This window comes from Dipodomys merriami, unplaced genomic scaffold (assembly GCF_024711535.1).
Source record: "Dipodomys merriami isolate MVZ:Mamm:240054 unplaced genomic scaffold, mDipMer1.0.p SCAF_14, whole genome shotgun sequence".
Lineage (NCBI taxonomy): Eukaryota > Metazoa > Chordata > Mammalia > Rodentia > Heteromyidae > Dipodomys > Dipodomys merriami.
In genome coordinates, this window is record NW_027202715.1 from 37390199 (window position 1) to 37408625 (window position 18427).

The 18427-nt window shown below is 37.8% G+C and overlaps 1 protein-coding gene across 1 annotated transcript; it reads left to right on the forward strand.

Moving 5' to 3' along the window:
* Nucleotides 1–1274: 1274 nt before the first annotated feature.
* Nucleotides 1275–17121, forward strand: LOC138826150 (cytochrome P450 2C29-like). The gene is made up of 9 exons (XM_070021244.1): nucleotides 1275–1470; nucleotides 3518–3680; nucleotides 3864–4013; nucleotides 6811–6971; nucleotides 7506–7682; nucleotides 10384–10525; nucleotides 10843–11030; nucleotides 15008–15149; nucleotides 15227–17121. Exons 1-9 carry the CDS (start codon nucleotides 1303–1305, stop codon nucleotides 15406–15408), a joined length of 1473 nt encoding a protein of 490 aa, XP_069877345.1. The 5' UTR covers nucleotides 1275–1302; the 3' UTR covers nucleotides 15409–17121.
* The last annotated feature ends 1306 nt before the right edge of the window (nucleotides 17122–18427 follow it).

Genomic DNA, 18427 nt, shown 5'->3' on the forward strand with positions numbered 1-18427 from the left:
GGAAAGTGGCTCAGTGGTAGAGTGCTTGCCTTGCATGTATGAGGCCCTGGGTTCAATTCCTCAGCACCACATAAGCAGAAAAAGTGGGAAGTGGTGCTGTGGCTCAAGTGGTAGGGCACTAGTCTTTAGCTAAAGAGCCGAGGGACAGTGCTCAGGCCCAGAGTTCAGGCCCCAGGACCAACAAAATTAAATAAATAAATAAATAAAGAGTCTACCTAAGTTGAAATGATTTTCCTACCCTTTCCCTACTTCCAAACGTCAGAGTGTTATGGCTACTAACTGAAGATGATGGCATTTTTTTTTCTTTCCCTTAAAATTGTTAGTATAAGCATTATGCCACCTTTGGTCCTCAGCTCCACCCAGACCTGAACTCCTCCCTGCCCTGGAGTTCCTGCCATACAGCTGGCCCCTCCCTCTCTACTCAGACCCACGTGAACTACCATCTACCTCACTTCCTAACCCCCACGCCATGCTGTTACCTATAGTGGAGGCTGCCATGTGCTCTCTCTCCAGGGGAAATATGGCCCCTCTAATAAACCTTGTAATAATCTTTCTCCTGTGCCTGCCTGCCTCTGCAGGGTCCCCTGGCATGGATGTGATGGATTCTTTCATTGATCCTTTCAGTTAATAGTGATCTCTTTTTCTGCTACTTCTTCCTTCAATTTATAAATGTGATATATCATTTGTAGTGTAAAAGAATTTTAAGCCTGAAGATTTTAAGGACATAACCTTTATTGTCTCTGGGTTGATTAGCTTTCTAAATATACTAAGTCAACTTCAAAACATGGAAAAGACATCAATAGTAGTGTAGATCAACCAGAAGAAATGATTTGTGAGCTTGAAGATAGCCTATTGGAACATACACAGTTGGAGGAAAGCATTGTAGTAGTTTTATATACAAGTTATGAAAATATTGATTTTCCTGAGAAATCATGTGACCAAATGGTCAGTAAGCTGAGAAATCAGAATTCTGAGTAATACCAAATTAAATAGTTTTCTTTAGGGTTTTCAAGCTTTATGGGGTACTATAACAACTTTGTTTTTAAGCTTATAGACCTGTACTTTATCCCAGTACAATTAAACCACACAACCTGCAGAGTAAGTCCTCAAATAAAAGAGAACAAAGGTAAAGAACATCTTACCACTATCATTTGGGATAAAGTCCACTTGAAAGTGAGATTTAAGTGCACAGAGCTGATTAGTCACTTATGTATCCAAAACCCACAGCTTAATTAGCAGAAAGCATTATAAAAGCTCTGGATTGCAGGCTCACAGTCATCTCAGCTAGAAGAGAAGGCCTCAATGGATGCAGTCGTGGTTCTGGTGCTGGGTCTCTCCTTCCTGCTTCTCCTTTCACTCTGGAGACAGGGCTCTGGAAGAGGGAGGCTCCCTCCTGGCCCTGCTCCTCTCCCAATTATAGGGAATATCCTGCAGGTCGATGTTAAAAACATCAGCAAATCCTTGACAAATGTAAGTATGTTTTGGGCTCTTGCATTGGAATGAAAAGGGAAGTGTGTTGACCTTTGGTTTTAAAGAAAATACACGGCTGGATGCAGTATAAAGGAAATAAAATGCTCCACTAAATTTGTATGTGTAGTTGTACTTCCCATAGTCATTTTCTCATTCTTGAAAATCACCAAATGAAGGAATGTATTTTGTGACTGAAGAGCCATTAGATCCCATTCAGAAATGTAAAATACACGAAGTAAGAAAATTGTGATTCTTCCTTCCTTTTATGGCCATTTCTAAGATTGTTGCCTGAAGGTAAATGGAAAGGGAAATGATTATCATTAGAGATCTTTCTTTTCTTTCTTTGTCAGTGGATGGACTTTGGGCATTGTCCCTGAGCTCTTCAGCTCAAGGTAAGTGCTCTACCACTAGAGCCACAGCACCACCTCTGGTTTTCTTGTGTTTAATCAGAGATAAGAGTCTCATGGACTTTCCTGCCCAGGCTGGCTTTGAACTGTGATCCTCAGATCTCAGCCTCCTGAGTAGTTAGGATTACAGGCGTCTGACACTGGCTTCTAGCAGAGATTTCCTTCATGTATTTTAGTCATCTTTTTTTTTTATTATTTTGTTTTTGTAGTGTAGTTAAAATAGATCTCTGAAGTTGTTTTATGTGTGATGTCAAGAAAATAGCTATGGATGTGGAACAGCATAAGGAATAAAAGAAATAAGAAGCCAGTCAGGACCCGATTGACAATGCCAGAATTCACTGGATTCTGCATAAACCCTTTGTCTGTGGATAGTCATTCTATCTGGTAGAATTGTTCTTGCATGAGATGTGACACAGCTTTGTGCTGCTTCTCTAGAGTCCTTTTGTATTTCTAACACTGGCAGTGTCAAACCTGTGGTGATTTACAAATACAGATTACCTTGTTTTTGACAGTAATGGGATTTGAATTTAGGGCTTTGGGCTTTCTGGTCAGTTGCTCTACTGCTTGAGCTGCACTTCAGGCATTTTCTGTTATTTTTGAGAAGTTTCCCTGTTGTCCAGGTCAATTTAGACCACTATCCTCTTATTTTAAGCTTTCCTGCTACAGCTAGAATGACAGGTATATGTTACTGTGTTTATTTATTTACTGACAGTCCTGGGTCCTGAATTCAGGGCCCAGGCACTGTTCCTGAGCTCTCAATGCTAGTGCTCCCCCATTGGAACCACATCTCCACTTCTAGCTTTTTGGTGGTTAACTGGAGATAAGACTCTCAGTGACCTTCCTGCCCTGGCTGGCTTTGAACTGTGATTCTCAGATCTCAGCCATACAGGTGTAAGCCACTTGCACCCGACTTATTTTATTTTTTTATGTTGAAATGGGATCTCTTGAACTTTTTACCTGGGCTGGCTTTGAGTTACATTATCTCAATCTTCACTTCCTGAGTAGGATTACAGGCACCAGTCACTGGTGTCTAGCTAAATACAGGTTTCTAGTGCTCATCACAGGACCACTGAGTCAGCATCTATGTGTGAACAGTGGGATTTTTCTTTTCTTTTCTTTTCTTTTGTCAGTCCTGGGGCTTGAACTCAGGCCTGGGCACTGACCCTGAGCTTCTTTTGCTCAAGGATAGTGCTCTACCATTTAAGCCATGGCACAACTTCTGGCCTTTTCTGTTTATGTGGTACTGAGGAATCAAACCCAGGGTTTCATGCCTGGTAGGCTAGCACTCTACCACTAAGCCACATTCCCAGCCTGAACTGTGGGATTCTTAAAAAAAAAAAAGTTTAAAATTCTCAGACAGTGATTTCCTTCTTTGTAAAAAAGACAACTATATCTATCAAATGTATTCATTGAGAATAAATTGATATCTCTTCCATTAAGCATGGCACATTTCAGCCCTCCATAAGTGATAGTTGTAGCCATGACTATCACATTTATAGATAAATTTCAGAAACTCTAGGCAGTACACAGTAGAATAAAGTATTCAAACATAATCATAATATTTATAAGAACTGATGATGGTATAAGGAGGAAATAGTGGCAAATTTTGCTAATTTTTGCATGTATTTTCCATTTTCCAGTTCTCAAAAGTCTATGGCCCTGTGTTCACTCTGTATTTGGGCATGAAGCCCACTGTGGTGTTGTATGGATATGAAGCAGTGAAGGAAGCTCTGATTGATCATGGAGAGGAGTTTTCTGGACGAGGAAGTGTCCCTGTGCCTGATAAAGTTAATAAAGGCCTTGGTAAGTGTGCACACATAAATGTGTTCACTTGTATATCAGGCAGTGGTCATTGGGAAGAAGAAAATTAACCTGGCTCAAACTCCACCTCAGGCAGAGCTAGGCCATCTGTATGGCTGAGATGTGTCAGCTTCCTCCTCCTTGTGTGCGCTCTTCTTCCATGTTTCTGTATCCTGCTTCTTTCAGGAGTTGTTTTCAGCAATGGAGAGTCATGGAAAGAGATGCGACGTTTCTCCTTTATGACCCTCAGGAATTTGGGGATGGGGAGGAGGACTATGGAGGACCGAGTTCAAGAAGAAGCTCACTGTCTTGTGGAAGAGTTGAGAAAAACCAATGGTGGGTGCTAATTCACGTTACTGATTTCAAATAAGATCCTTGGGAGCAATTCAAGGGTGGCTGGATCTTTCATTTTGGGCTTGTGTTTGTGAGTCCTGATGTGGAGGAGAGATGATTGAAAGGAGAGAGCCAGGGAGTTTGTACATCTGTGCCTTGTGTACAGGCACATCGAATGTGGGTGCAAAGTGATTTTTAATGTCCTCCTGATACCAAGTTAGTTTCTTTTGTTTTCTAATATATGAATATGGATGTATCGAGCTTATTTCTGATGAGTAAGGACATATTGTTTTCTTTTCAGTATAAATGAGGATGATAGATAACTTACTCCAAATAAGCTAGTGAATATTTGAATATGATGGCCATGACTCCACCACACTCTTTTTTTTCAGTGCTGGTCCTGGGGCTTGAACTTTGTGCCTAGCTGCTGTCCCTGAGTTTTGTTTCTCTCTCTCTCTCTTCCTTTCTTCCTTTCTTTCCTTTCCTTTATTTCCTTCTTTCTTTCCTTTCTTTCCTTAAGACTAGTCTCCACTTCCAGTTTTTTGGTAGTTAATTGGACATAAAAGTCTCAGGGAGGCTGTGCGCTGGTGGCTCATGCCTGTAATCCTAGCTACTGAGGAGGCTGAGATCTGAGGATCAAGGTTCAAAGCCAGCCCGGGCAAGGAAAGTCCGTGTGAGACTCTTATCTCCAATAAACCACCAGAAAACCGGAAGTGGCACTGTGGCTCAAGCGGTAGAGTGCTCACCTTGAGCTGAAGAGCTGAGGGACAGCGCCCAGGCCCAGAGTTCAAGACCCATGACCGACCAAAAAAAAAAAAAAAAAAGAGTCTCAGGGAATTTCCTTGTCCTGACTGGCTTCAAACTGCAATCCTCAGGTCTCAGACTCTTGAGTAGCTAGGATTACTACCACATTCCTACAAATCAAGAACTATATCTTCATTTAATTAATTAGACTGTCTTTGTTTAACCCATTTATAGACATGTCTCAGAGTTTCTTTCCACCTTGTAAGTATAAATCTGACAGAGACCCTGCTATACACTATTTCTACTGCTTAGCCAGCCGTGTGTGTGTGTGCGTGTGTGTGCGTGTGTGTGTGTGTGTGTGTGTGTGTGTGTGTGTGTATGTTACCAAAGTAAGATGCCGTTACTTGGTATCTACAAATGTATGTTTGGAAACTTTTTCTTACAAAATTTATGGGCCATTTGATTACAGCTATGTCAGTATGGAGATCTTCACAAAAACAACACCTTTAACTAAATTCATGTAATTACTTGTAAAAAAGTAAACTGGTACATGTAGTAATCTGGTTTGAACAGACAGTACAATATCCTATAATTCACAAAGTTTAAATTTACCACATTCAATTTGGAATTTGATTGGGAAAGGTAGAAACTTCCACTTCCTAAGGAAGGAATTTTTTTAAGAGAGTAAAATGGAAAATTAAAAAAATATTTATCAATTCTCTTTTTATTTGCTTTAGTTGGGATTTATATCTAAATAAAAACTTCTCATTTTACCTTTTAGATAAATAAAATCTACCGTATATTTGTTTTTTCAATTGATTTATTCAACTATTTATTATAAATAAAAAGTATCCAGCTCCTCACCACTTTCTCACTTTCTATTCAGTACTATATTTTCTATAGGATTTAAAGATAGATATGATTTTACTTGGAATGATTAAATTATTGGAATTTTAAAAATCTTTTTCTTTCCCAAACCATAGATACCTGGGGATTAAAAGTGAATAAATAAAGACTGCAGGTACAAACTGAATATATTAAATTCCACTATTTGAGTAAATTATTAGGACCAACATCGTGTGAGATAAAAGCAATGTGTTTGCAGGTATCTCTTTTATATAATTCACACTCCTTTAGGTCTATGCCCAAGAGTGCTGTGGTAGGGTCATAAGACAGGTCTACATTTCATTTTTCCGGAACTTCCATACTAATTTCCATAGTGGTGGCACAAGTTTACATTCCCACTAACAGTGTGTGAGGGTTCCTTGTCTTCCCACATTTTCACTGCATTTGTTGTTTGTTTTCTTGATGATATGGAAACTTACAGTAGTTTTGATTTACATTTCCTTTAGGGAAAAAAATGTTGAATGTCTATATATTTCTTAGCCATTTAAATACTTGTATTTCTTGAACAGGCTTTTTCTTTTCATCTGCCGATTTTTTAAAGTTGAATGAAGTTCTTTTGTTGTCTATTTTGTTGAGTTCTTTGTATCTTTTGGATGTTAATCCTTTATCTGTTGAACAGCTGGTGACGATTTTCTCCCATTCTGTGGGTTAGTTGTCTCTTGATTCTGGTAACTGTCTCTTTTGAAGTGCAGAAACTTTAAAATTGGATCTTAATCCCATTTGTCTTGTTCTTATTTCCTGGGCAAGTGGAGTCTTATTTAGAAAATAATTATCTCTTCCTATGTCTTCCAGAGTTTTCCCTGTGTTTCCCTGTAGTAGTTTCAAATTTTCAGATCTTATATCAAGATGTTTGATCCATGTGATGTTGTTTATTCTACAGAATTTGAGATAGGGGTATAGTGAAGTCTTCTGCATACAGATAACCAATAATTCAACCCACCAAACACTAAAAAGGGGATGGGAAGGAGAGTTTTATAAAATATAAAAGAGGGTGTAAACTGGTTCAAAGCATTCCACACTTATCTGTGACATTGCCTATAAATTACCACTATTGGAATTACCATAGTGAATTGCCACTATTGGAATTACTACTAGTGGAATTACCACTATTGTATGCGTGTATGCTCTAACTTAAAAAAATATTTTGTAGGCTTACCGTTTGATCCTACTTTTATCCTGGGCTGTGCTCCCTGCAATGTGATCTGCTCCATTATTTTCCAGAATCGTTTTGATTATAAAGATCAGGATTTTCTCAACTTGATGGACAATTTAAATGAAAATGTCAAGATTCTGAGCTCCCCATGGATGCAGGTAAGGCCAAATCCTCTCTTCCTCAGAGTTTATTTCATTGTAAGTCCCAAGTTCTATAGGTAGGAAATGGTGAGCTGAATACTTGGACAACTCAGTGCTGAGAATTTGGGAAATATGTCAGAACTCTTCACCTTACATCCAGAAAAACAGGGGCTCAACTATTGGGCTGGCTTTCAAACCTGTTAGCTCTCTGTCCATAAGTTTTCTCATAAAATCCCAAAGTACTTTTTCAATAAATCATTACCGTCAATACTCAAAAGATACTCAAGTCACTCAGTGGACATCCAGGTTTCTTTTTGAAAGCTTCCATAACCCAGAAGACTTGTTGTCCAATCACCATTTGTTTATCTTTTCCTGGTACATGCTGTAAGTAACTCTACCACTGAGCTATAGAGAGTTATTATATATCTACAATAAAATTACCCCTCAAGATAGTACCATATTTTATTCATATACTCCTAACCAAGGGTTGCTAGATGATACATATATCTCCAATCATATTTTTAAAAATTAATGTAATATTTTCTCTTGCAGGTCTGCAATGTTTTCCCTATTCTCATTGATTATCTACCAGGGAGTCATAACAAATTACATAAAAATTTCAGTTTTTTAAAAAATTATTTTTTGGAAAAAGTAAAAGAACATAAAGAATCCCTGGATGTTAATTGTCCTCGAGATTTTATTGACTATTTCTTGGTCAAAATGGAGCAGGTAAGAATGTTAACATATGCACAATTATTTGATTGTTTGAGTGTTTTGTAGCTTTATGAATATTTTGATACTTACTAATGCTGAAATGGTTAGGTTAATAATGCTTGATGAGTTCTCTGAGTGCCTATTCCATGCATGATTATGTTACTGAATTTCAATTACATTCTATTCAGATCACAAATGATATCGTGAACAATTTTGATATTTTAAAATTTATTGAGCCTTTTGAATCACCTGTCTATCCTGGAGGAAGTTCTTTGGGCACTTAAGATTGTACAATCTGCCATTGTTGAGTAAAGTGTTTTCTATAAATGAGGTGTTCTGTATATATGTTAGGAATATCAATGCATATTGTTAAGAAAAAATATATTTTCCCATCCAATGTTAGTTTATGAGTATACTGTTTTTAGAATAATTTTAACTTGAGTTAGATTTCTAAGAGAAATTTCAACTTGATGACCTTGGAGAGTCACATGAAGTTGACACAACCAAGGCATCTTCTGTCTTTGTCTAGCATGTACCAGTGTTAAGGTAGTCTGACTTATTGTAATGATGTTGATTAGATAAGGTTAGTCACAGTGGATATGCCATCTGGAGATTATAAAATCACCATTAATGTAATACTGGTAATGATGTGTATAGATTGTTTCAAAGATAATTTTATGTATTTCCACATCCTGCACTTAATAATGTTTAATCAGCTTGTTACTTCCAATATGGATTGCAAAATTACTGTCTCATTCTATTTTGTGGTCCATTCTCTTTCTGTTATCCTTTCTATATTGTGCTGCTATATTAGTGTTTTTTAACTTCATCTTAGCAATGTGTCTACAGGCAACACTGAGCCTATGTGAGGTTTTTGTTTGTTTTGAGTAAGAATATTGTAACAAAATCGGACTGAAATCATTTACATATTTCTCTTAAAGATTGTGCTAGTTGGGGCTGGGAAGTTGGCTCAGTGGTAGAACGCTTGCCTTGCATGCCTGAGGCCCTGGGTTCGATTCCTCAGCACCACATAAGCAAAAAGAAAAAAACTGGAAGTGGCGCTGTTGCTCAAGTGGTAGAGCGCTAGCCTTGAGCTGAAGAGCTGAGGGACAGCGCCCATGACCGGACCCCCCCCCCCAAAAAAATAAAAAGATTGTGCTAGTTACAAGTAAGAGAAATCTGGTTAATAATGCTTTTAACAAGTTGTACATATATTTTTCTCCAATATAAAGAATATATTAGTAGACTAGTCTAGGAGTTATTATACATTATGAGCGAAGCTTTAGAAGGTCAAGAACCTTCTATTTTTATTCACCATACATAGGATTTTTGGTTTCATTTTTATGAAAATAGTATCTGCTCTATTTCTTCCTTCATAATTCTGTTTTGAATAAGAAGAGGTACTTGCATACAACATAATATATTTACTTATTGTTTTATAAGCTAATGCTAACAATATATTTACTTATTGGTTTATAAAAGCTAATGCTAACTTCCACATAAGAGGGAAAATATTCAGTATTTCCCTGTCTGGGCCTGACTTACTTCACTTAAATATTTTTTTCCAGGTCTTTCCATTCTTTGCAAATGGTACAGTATTATTCTTTCTAATGGACAAATAAAATTCCATTATGTATACATTATCTTGATTCATTCATCCATTGAAATATATCTGGACTGATTCCATACCTTGGCTATGATGAATAGTGCTGAAATGTGTTGGTGGCTTTACTGTATCCTGGTTTGTAATCTTTTAGACAAATGCCTAGGAGTGGAATTACTGGATATTAAGATTGATCTCTGTTTTTTTGAGTAATCTCCATACGACTTTCTGAAATGTTTGAACAAGTATACATGCCCAGCCATGTATTAGGATTCCCTTCTGGCCACATCCTTACCAGTATCTGTTATTGTTTGTTTTATTGATACTGACCATTTTAATTGGGGTGAAGTGGAATCACAGTGTTGTTTTGATTTGCATTTCCTTTATGGCCAGAGATATTGAACATATCTTCATGTCTCTATTGTCCATTTTTACTTCTGAGAAGAGTTTCTTTAGCTAATTTACCCATTTATTAATTGGGTTGTATAAACTAAAAAATAAATATATTAGGTGGTATGCAAGTATATACAAATATATTCATTGATAGGAAGAACTCAAATAGTGTAATTCCTTAGAAAGATAAAGTCAAAGTTCAATGAAATGAACACCAGAGAATGGGTGCGTTAGAGGTGTGGGGTAGGGTCAGACATGGGGAGAAGGGCAGACAAATGAAGAGAAGGGGAGGATAATTTAGTCAGGAATTCAATATATAAAAGGGTTGACCTTGATCAAAATGTACTGTATTCATAAACTGCTCTGTATAAATGGCATTTTTTGTTCAACTACTTAAAGATAATTTTTTTTTAAAAAAAGAAAAGAGGTAGTAATAGGCTTCAGTTTCTTTTCTATCTTAGAAGAGAGACTTTTTTTCCCATAGCTCATATAGCTTCAAAGAGTCACATGAATGAAATTTTAGGTAAGCAAGAAATAAAGGTCTAAGAAATGAAACAAACCATCTCATCTACAGTGTCTTCCATAGCATACAGTAGCTTCTCCCAATACTGTACTCTCTAAGATCTGTGCTAACCTTATAACACTGTGGGTTGTTTTGGCTTATTATTTGCCAGATCCTGATAAATAATCTGTAAGATAACTGCATCAAACTATTTTTAGGAAAAACACAACCCACAGTCAAAGTTTACTTATGAAAACTTGATAGTCACGGCATCTGATCTGTTTGGTGCTGGGACAGAGACAACCAGCACAACACTGAAATATGCTCTGCTGCTCCTGATGAAGTACCCGAATGTCACAGGTAGGACAACAGATGGAGAGTTAAGTGAAATCCAGAATGATGTTGGGAAAAAAAACAACATAATGCCCTTTGTCTTATTTGTCTGAGGAAAGCTTCATTATTTAATCTTACATACCACATGTTTTAGTCTGTCCATATTTAAGGAGCAGATTGAAATAGTATATCTGTGCCTAAAACAGAAGAAGAAGAATGAGGGAATTGGAGACAGCATAGAAGGGAAAAAGCAGTGAAACTATTGTACTGCAACTAGACTTTAATTGCTATGACAAATGCACCATTTTTCTCTTACTACCTCTTTCTCACTTGTATCTAATCAGTTAAAGTCCAAGAAGAGATTGATCATGTGATTGGTAGACACCGGAGCCCATGCATGCAGGACAGGAGCCTCATGCCCTACACAGATGCTGTGCTGCATGAGATCCAGAGATACATTGACCTTCTTCCTACCAGCCTGCCCCATTCAGTGACCTGTGACATTAAGTTCAGAAACTACCTCATTCCCAAGGTGAGCTTTCTCCTTCCATTCTGCACCTCAGTGGTCTTGTTTTCTCCAGATTACAGTCAGATTCGAATTTTCAATTTACACAAGATGAGAGAAATGCAAAATTTTTACTTAAGGCAGCTCAATAGACTTGGTGTTGTTTTAAAAGTGGCCAGGAACCAAGAGAAAGGTTTAGCAGTTGTAAGTTAGGAAGCTAAATCTTCCCAGGCCCCAAATCTCAGCATATGTAATAATGAAAGAGGCCAATCAGTAGCAGTGCTTTAACAATATTTAACAATGTTAAATTAAACAATGAACAATGTTTACTTTCCATCCAGTTGAGTTTTCTGCAATGATGTCCTTTCCACCTTGTGAACTTTGGTCCCATCAGAAGAAAATTTGCCAGCACCATCTTCCAATTTTTTTTCTTTGTGTTTTCCTAGAAGTTTTGTTGCATTCACTCTTAAATTTATATTAATGACTATTTTCAGGTTAAATGTTACTTCTAGTATGGAGTATTAGGCTTCCTATTTTTCTTATTTTTCTTTATGAATTTGCAATTGTTTGAATCACCTCTTTTTTATCTAAAGAAAATTTCATATCTTAGTTAAAAACACTCAACAGATGGTTTTTAAATGAAATTATAGACATAGAGTATAATAAATTTTGGCATGGAATTTCCCCCTCCTTTGTATTAAAATAATTTAATCTAGCCAGACTCAGGGGCTTACATCTTTAACCTGAACTATTTGGAGGCAGAAAACAGAAAGATCATGGCTCAAGGCCCATCTCACACACACACACACACACACACACACACACACACACACACACACACACACACAAATATTGGTTGTAGTGAGGCACACCTGTCATCTCAACTATACTAGAAATAAGTCATAGGACTGCTGTTCAAGGCTGGCTCTGGAAAGCAAGATCTTCTCTAGAGAAAGCTCTGTCCATGGAGGACTGACTTTCTTCATTGGGCAAACAGAGCCAGAAGCTGCCTCTCCCCATTTCAACCTAGACAGCAGACCCAGCCCAGAAGGGGTAAAAGAAAAAATTGAGAATGTCTCCAGGCTAGGCTCTGTGAGTGTCTCAGGAACTAGCCCCTCAGGGTAAAGCTACTGATCTCTGACAGACCCTACCCACAATCTAGCCCCATACAGCAATTCCAAGCTAGAGAAAACAGCCATCTCCCTCTTTTGTTATGCTCAAAGTAGATCTCCCTCCCACTGAACTACCCTGGGAGGAGGGTCACAAAGTAAGGTAAGGCAAAGCTTCTTTCTGCTTGCTCAAACAAACTGATTTAAGAAACCAATGAAGCCACAGGAAAACCAAACACCACAAGCAAACCAGAGGCTCCACCAAGAGACTGGTTAGGAACACAGGAGAGACACAAGATCCCACCCCCCTCCAAAAAAAAAAAATCCAAGAACTCTTTTTTTCTACCTAATTTAAACTTTTTTTAAAGAACTATTTTTTTCATCATTTTTATGTTACGTGTGTGTGTGTGTGTGTGTGTGTGTGTGTGTGTGTGTGTGTGTGTGTGTGTTTAAACTCTTTTTACTCTTTTCTCTTTTTGGTCTTTTTGGGTTATTTTTGCATGACTTAATTTCTGTTCTGCTAATCCCCAGATATATACCCATTTTCGATTATTAGACTTTATCCTTCATTGTGTGCATACCTAATTTAGAAATTGATTAGTCAACTCACAAACTCTCAGCCTTAACTCTTTTTTTTTTGATCATTTTTTTTAATTTAAATTTTATTTTATTTTATTTGAGAGCATACTGTACAGAGGGGTTACAATTACATTGGCAGGATAATGCATACATTTCTTACCAAGCATTGCAGCCTCCTCCTTTGTTTACCCTTCACCTCCCTTCCCAGCCTCCCCCCTTCCCCCCACCCAATCATACCCCCCTCCCCCCCCACACCGACATTGTAAAGCTTGCTTTGACATGACATTTTGTAATTCTCCTTGTTGCAACAGGTCCACCTGAATCCTTAAACGACTTGTTTGTCCCCATCTCCTCCACATGTTATACTGACATCAAATAAAGTGAAAGCGGGGGTTACACTGTGGGGGAGGGACATACAAAGCAACAAAGAAATAATCTTATAAATTCAGCCTTAACTCTTTTAATAGTAATATTATTTCCTTATACTTATATAACTTTTCAGTGTTGCATTTTTAAATTTTTTATTTTTTCATTTTTCCATTTTTTCTTTATTTCTCTCCTCCTTTCCTTCTATACTTCCCCTCTCTCAGTATTATTTCTCTATACTTATATAATTTTAAGTGTTTCATTTTTAAATTTTAAATTTAAATTTTTTCATTTTCCTTGTTTCTTTATCTCTTCTCCCTTCCTTCTATCTGTTTCCTTTCTCCTTTTCCCTACTCACATTCCTCTAATCTTATTTTCTCCCCACAATTCTCACTAAACCTATTAATTTCTTGTCTGCTTTCTTCTTTGACTTTTTAGTCCATTAATCCAGTTGTTTGTTGTTGAACAAGATTACATCTATTCAACTAAATTGTATCTGTACTCATTTTGACTGCATCAAACAATCTGTACAACTACAGGGTTCTGGGTGATACTTGTCTTAAAGTAGTGTTCTAGTGTGAAATTGGATTGTTTTCATACCAAATGGGCAGAACAATCTGGAGAAACACAAGAAAAATGGCAAGTCCAGGTATCTCAACTCCCACTCATGGTAATCAGGCAACAGAGCAGTTAGTGACTAATACAGGGGAGAATTCCCAAAATGCTCTACAAATGTCACTGGTAAACATGCTGAATGAAGAGATTGAAAACCTGCAAATGACTCTGTGTGAGCATGATAGAAAAACAGGTGAGCAGGATAGGGAAAAGAGTGAGTGTGATGAAGCTAACCAAAGATTAATACAGGAATCTTGTGAGCATGATCTTGTGAGCTAACCAAAGATTAATATGGGAAATGCATGCGTGGGATGAGAATAGACAAAGATTAATGGAGGCATTCGTGGAATCCACAAACAGACAGCTGAAGGAGTCCAGGTAGGCCACAAAGGGAATGCTGAATGGAGCCCATCAGAAGGAAAGGGAGTCCAATGAAAACATAATCAACTAAGTGATTGAGAATGAACACTGAAAACCAAATTAAGGAATTAAAGAAGTACATATGCGATCTAAAACAAAGCTCCAACAAAGAATTTGATGCCATCAAAGCTGACCAATTAGAAGGAAAGGAAATGAAAAAAAATGAATAAAATTAATTAATACAATAATAATATAATTAATAAAATGCTCTTGTACAGAATTAGTAAAAGTATGTGATATAGTGCTTCAATCCTGCTCACTAAATCACTCACTCATTTTAATTTTTCCTTGCCTGAACTGATGATCCTCTCCTGAATTATTTCAAAATTATGATATTTCTAATTTTATCATCCCTTTAGCTTTGTTCTAGTTATCTTAATTCTAATAAATATTGACACCCACATTATATATTAAGAGAAAAAGTAGAAGGCAATGAAAAACACTCAGTGTTATATTGGTTTTAGGTCTTGCTATCATTCCAGAAGAAGATGTTGTTAACTATTAGCAAATGCTCATCTATAAAAGTTCTATGATTACATATCCCAGACATTTAGGTGCAAGTAAAGTCTTCCACTTGACTCCATATTGCAATATGAATGATGTGAAACTGAAGTGATGAATCAAACCAGCAGCTGCCAATAGACATTAGGGCTAGAGCTTTATGATAAGGAGAAGACATTCAGAAGTTAGGGCAAGAGATGCTTAGTATTTCAACTGTTATGGGAGGGCATTTCAGTAAAATGACTGCTACTGGCTTTAAACTCTTTCCTGTTTGTTACATGATCTGTCTGGTAGAATATCTTGCAGCTTCTGTTTGGATGTTTTTTTCTTTAACACTCAAAGCATTGAACTAGTTGATTTGCATGCATATTTCAGCTCTGTGACTATATAATAAGGCTTATCTGTTGTTTCCAGGGCACAGCCATAGTAACGTCACTGACATCTGTGCTGCATGACCAAAAGGAATTCTCCAACCCAGAGATGTTCGACCCTGGCCACTTTCTAGATGACAATGGCAACTTTAAGAAAAGCGACTACTTCATGCCTTTCTCATCAGGTACCTCAGGTGATAAGTATCAATAATTATGGTTATAGTATAGGCAAGGAGTAAATATTTCTCTTTTTTATTTCTAGGAAAACGGATTTGTGTGGGAGAAGGCCTGGCTCGCATGGAGCTGTTTTTATTCCTAACCACTATTTTACAGAACTTTCAACTGACATCATTGGTTAACCCAAAGGCCCTTGATACCACCCCAATTGCCAATGGATTTGCTTCTGTGCCACCTTCATACCAGATCTGTTTCACTCCTATATGAAGAGGAAGAGATGGTCTGGTTGATGCTGTGATGCTTCACAATCTGCCTTTTCTCTTGGAAGTCACTCACCCATCATTCCTTTGACTGCATTCACCAAAAACATGGTCACTGAGGGTAGTCACATCCTTGTTCTGAGCTAGGTACTAGAACTACTTGATTCGAGTTGGGGAACATCTCACAGGCTGGGGTCTTCTCTATCATCCTACTCAAAATCCAGGTTCCTCATATTAGGTTATCAGACCCCCTAACACAGCAAGATATAGCTTTCTTCTTCCTGACATACAGAATCACAGCTCAGCATGGAGGTAGCACAAGTCATCAGTCCCTCATGATTAATAGCAGTACACAAGGTGACAAAGAGAAAGGTTGGAGAGTAGCATCTATCTCCTGTTCATTGTATATCATCTCCCTAGGGATGAACCACCCCTAGGACCATTTGCTTCTTCACATTCCTTTGGCTTCTTGTTTGAATCTGAGCTGCACAGGCCATATTTCAAGATATTAGTCTTAATCTCCTGGGGTCAAATTTTCTGGCACTTGTCTTAACTCCTGGTCTCACTTCTCCCTGATCTCTCACTTCCAGTTCTGTTTATATCTCAGAAACCTCCCATTATACAAAGGAAAGTGGAATAGGGGGAATACAGGCTTGGTAGTGGCACCAACATGTAGTGAGCCCTAAAGAGTACTGTGAGATCTCAGCTTTGAAGACACACTGTTGCCTTACTACAATTATTCATAGCTGTTGCCTTACCACAATTATTCATAGCCATAAGGTTGTCCCAATATTGAGGAAGCAAAAACAGAAGGAAATAAATCAAATGCGACTTACATGAGATAGAAAATGTAACTTTAATTCTGTGTTAATTAGAAACTTAAATATCTAAGCTGGAAGTGGTGATGTGGCTCTAGTGATAGAATGCTAGCCTTGAGCTGAAGAGCTCAGGGACAGTGCCCAGGGCGAGTTCAGGCCCCACAACTGAAGAAAAAAAGAAAAAAAACAAAAAACAAAAAACTTAAATATCTGAGATGAAAGCAGCTTAATTGTGGTGTGTGATCTGTTTAATATATGGTTAAAATCTTTCAAAATATTTTGGGGATTTTTGCAATCTACATACATCAAGGACATTGGTATTTGTTTACTTGTTAACTAACCCTCATGTAATTTGAACTTTGGGTTGGTATAACACTCGTATAATGTGAACCACACTTGATTATTGGGGAGGCTGTGTGGATATGGGGATGGTCCACATAGGAACTCTATATTTCATAATTACTTTGGCTCTAAACCAGAAACTACCCTAAGATAAAATTTTCTTAAATAAAGAAAATATACTAAAACTGATTACATTGCATTACATTAGAACTCTTAAGAGCTTAATGCTGAAATCTTACCAAGTGTTTGAACTGAGATGAGCATCATTCATGCAATATTAAAGGAGAAGTGAACAAACTGAAGGTTCCAGTCAGAGTTCTAAGACAAAGTATACTGTTACACTGATGACACTTAATTCACTGTACCCCAAAATCCTTGTTTCCTTAAAAACCCAAAGTTTAGACTACTTGATCTCAGAGATCCCTTTGATCTTTAAGCTACAGTTTTATTCTTCATTATATAATAGGCAAAGATTCAAGCAGGAGCCTTACCTCAGCAAACAAAACAAAACAAAACAAAACAAAAACAAAAAACAGAACAGGGACACCTATCTCTTCAGAAATGAAAGGAGTCAACTCAATAGAATTCTACCATCAACAATAAGGTGACTTTAGTCAACCAAATTGTGTGTATTAGTATATACTTATATATTTGCCTAAAGCATAGCATATACAGGAAGCAAACTTTTCAAACAATGAACAGTCAGCCGAACAAAATGATTATCAGGAAGTTAAAAGGCAACTAGCTTTCAAAGAAGTGGATAGTGGAAGGAGAGTAGCTGAATAAAAAAGGGAAAGGGAAACCAATACAGCAGGAATTCTCAATGTACATGTGTAATACAGGCAGTGGGAAATTTGAAATGAGTCTGGGGGAAGGAACAGAGGGATGCAGGCACACGAGGGAAGTGATGACTCAAGTTTGAAAAATTATAAAAACAGACTGTTCTGCTCTACATTTAAACCATATGGTGCTGTAATAATTAACCACCTGCATGTTTATTTTGGATGTTACAAAGTGTTGAACCAGAGCACTGTCCCTGAGCTCTTTTGCTCAAGGTTAGCACGCTGCCACTTTGAGCCACAGCATCACTTCCGGTTTTCTGGTGGTTAATTGGAAATAAGAGTCTTATGGATTTTCCTGCACAGGCTGGTTTTGAGCCATAATCCTTACATTTCAGTCTCCTGATTAGCTAGGGTTAAAGGCATGAGCCACTGGTACCTGGCTTCTTTTGTTTTGTTCTGATACTGGGGCTTGAACTGAGGAACAGCACCCAGGCCCTGAGTTTAAGCCCTAGGACTTCCCCTCCCCCACCCCAAAAAAAGCCTATCCTGTTAGGTGACATTGGCTCACACCTGCAATACAAGCTGCTCAGGAGGTTGAGATCTGATGGTCATGGTTTGAACCAGCCTACGCAGGTAAATCTGTGAGACTCTTATCTCCAATTAACTACCAGAAACAGCCAGAAGTGGAGCTGTGATTCAAGTGGTAAAGTGCTAGCCTTGAACAAAAAACCCCCACAAACACAGCCCATGCACTAGCACCCAGACCTTGAGTTCAAGCCCCAGGACTGGCACACCCACACACAAAAGACTACCTGCTGGGCTCCTGTGACTTGTGCTTGCAATCCTAGTGACTCAGGAGGCTGAGATCTGAAAATTCCTGTTCAAAGCTTGCCTGGGCAGGAAAATCTTATACTCTTATCTTGAATCAACCACCAAAAAGCCAGAAGTAGAGTTGTGACTCCAGTGGTAGTGCACCAATCTTGAGCAAAAAAGCTAAGGGACAACACCCCAGGCCTTGATTTCAAGTCCCAGTACACAAAAAAAGACTGTCCTGCAGTTATGAATGGCAACAGATAGGGTGTAC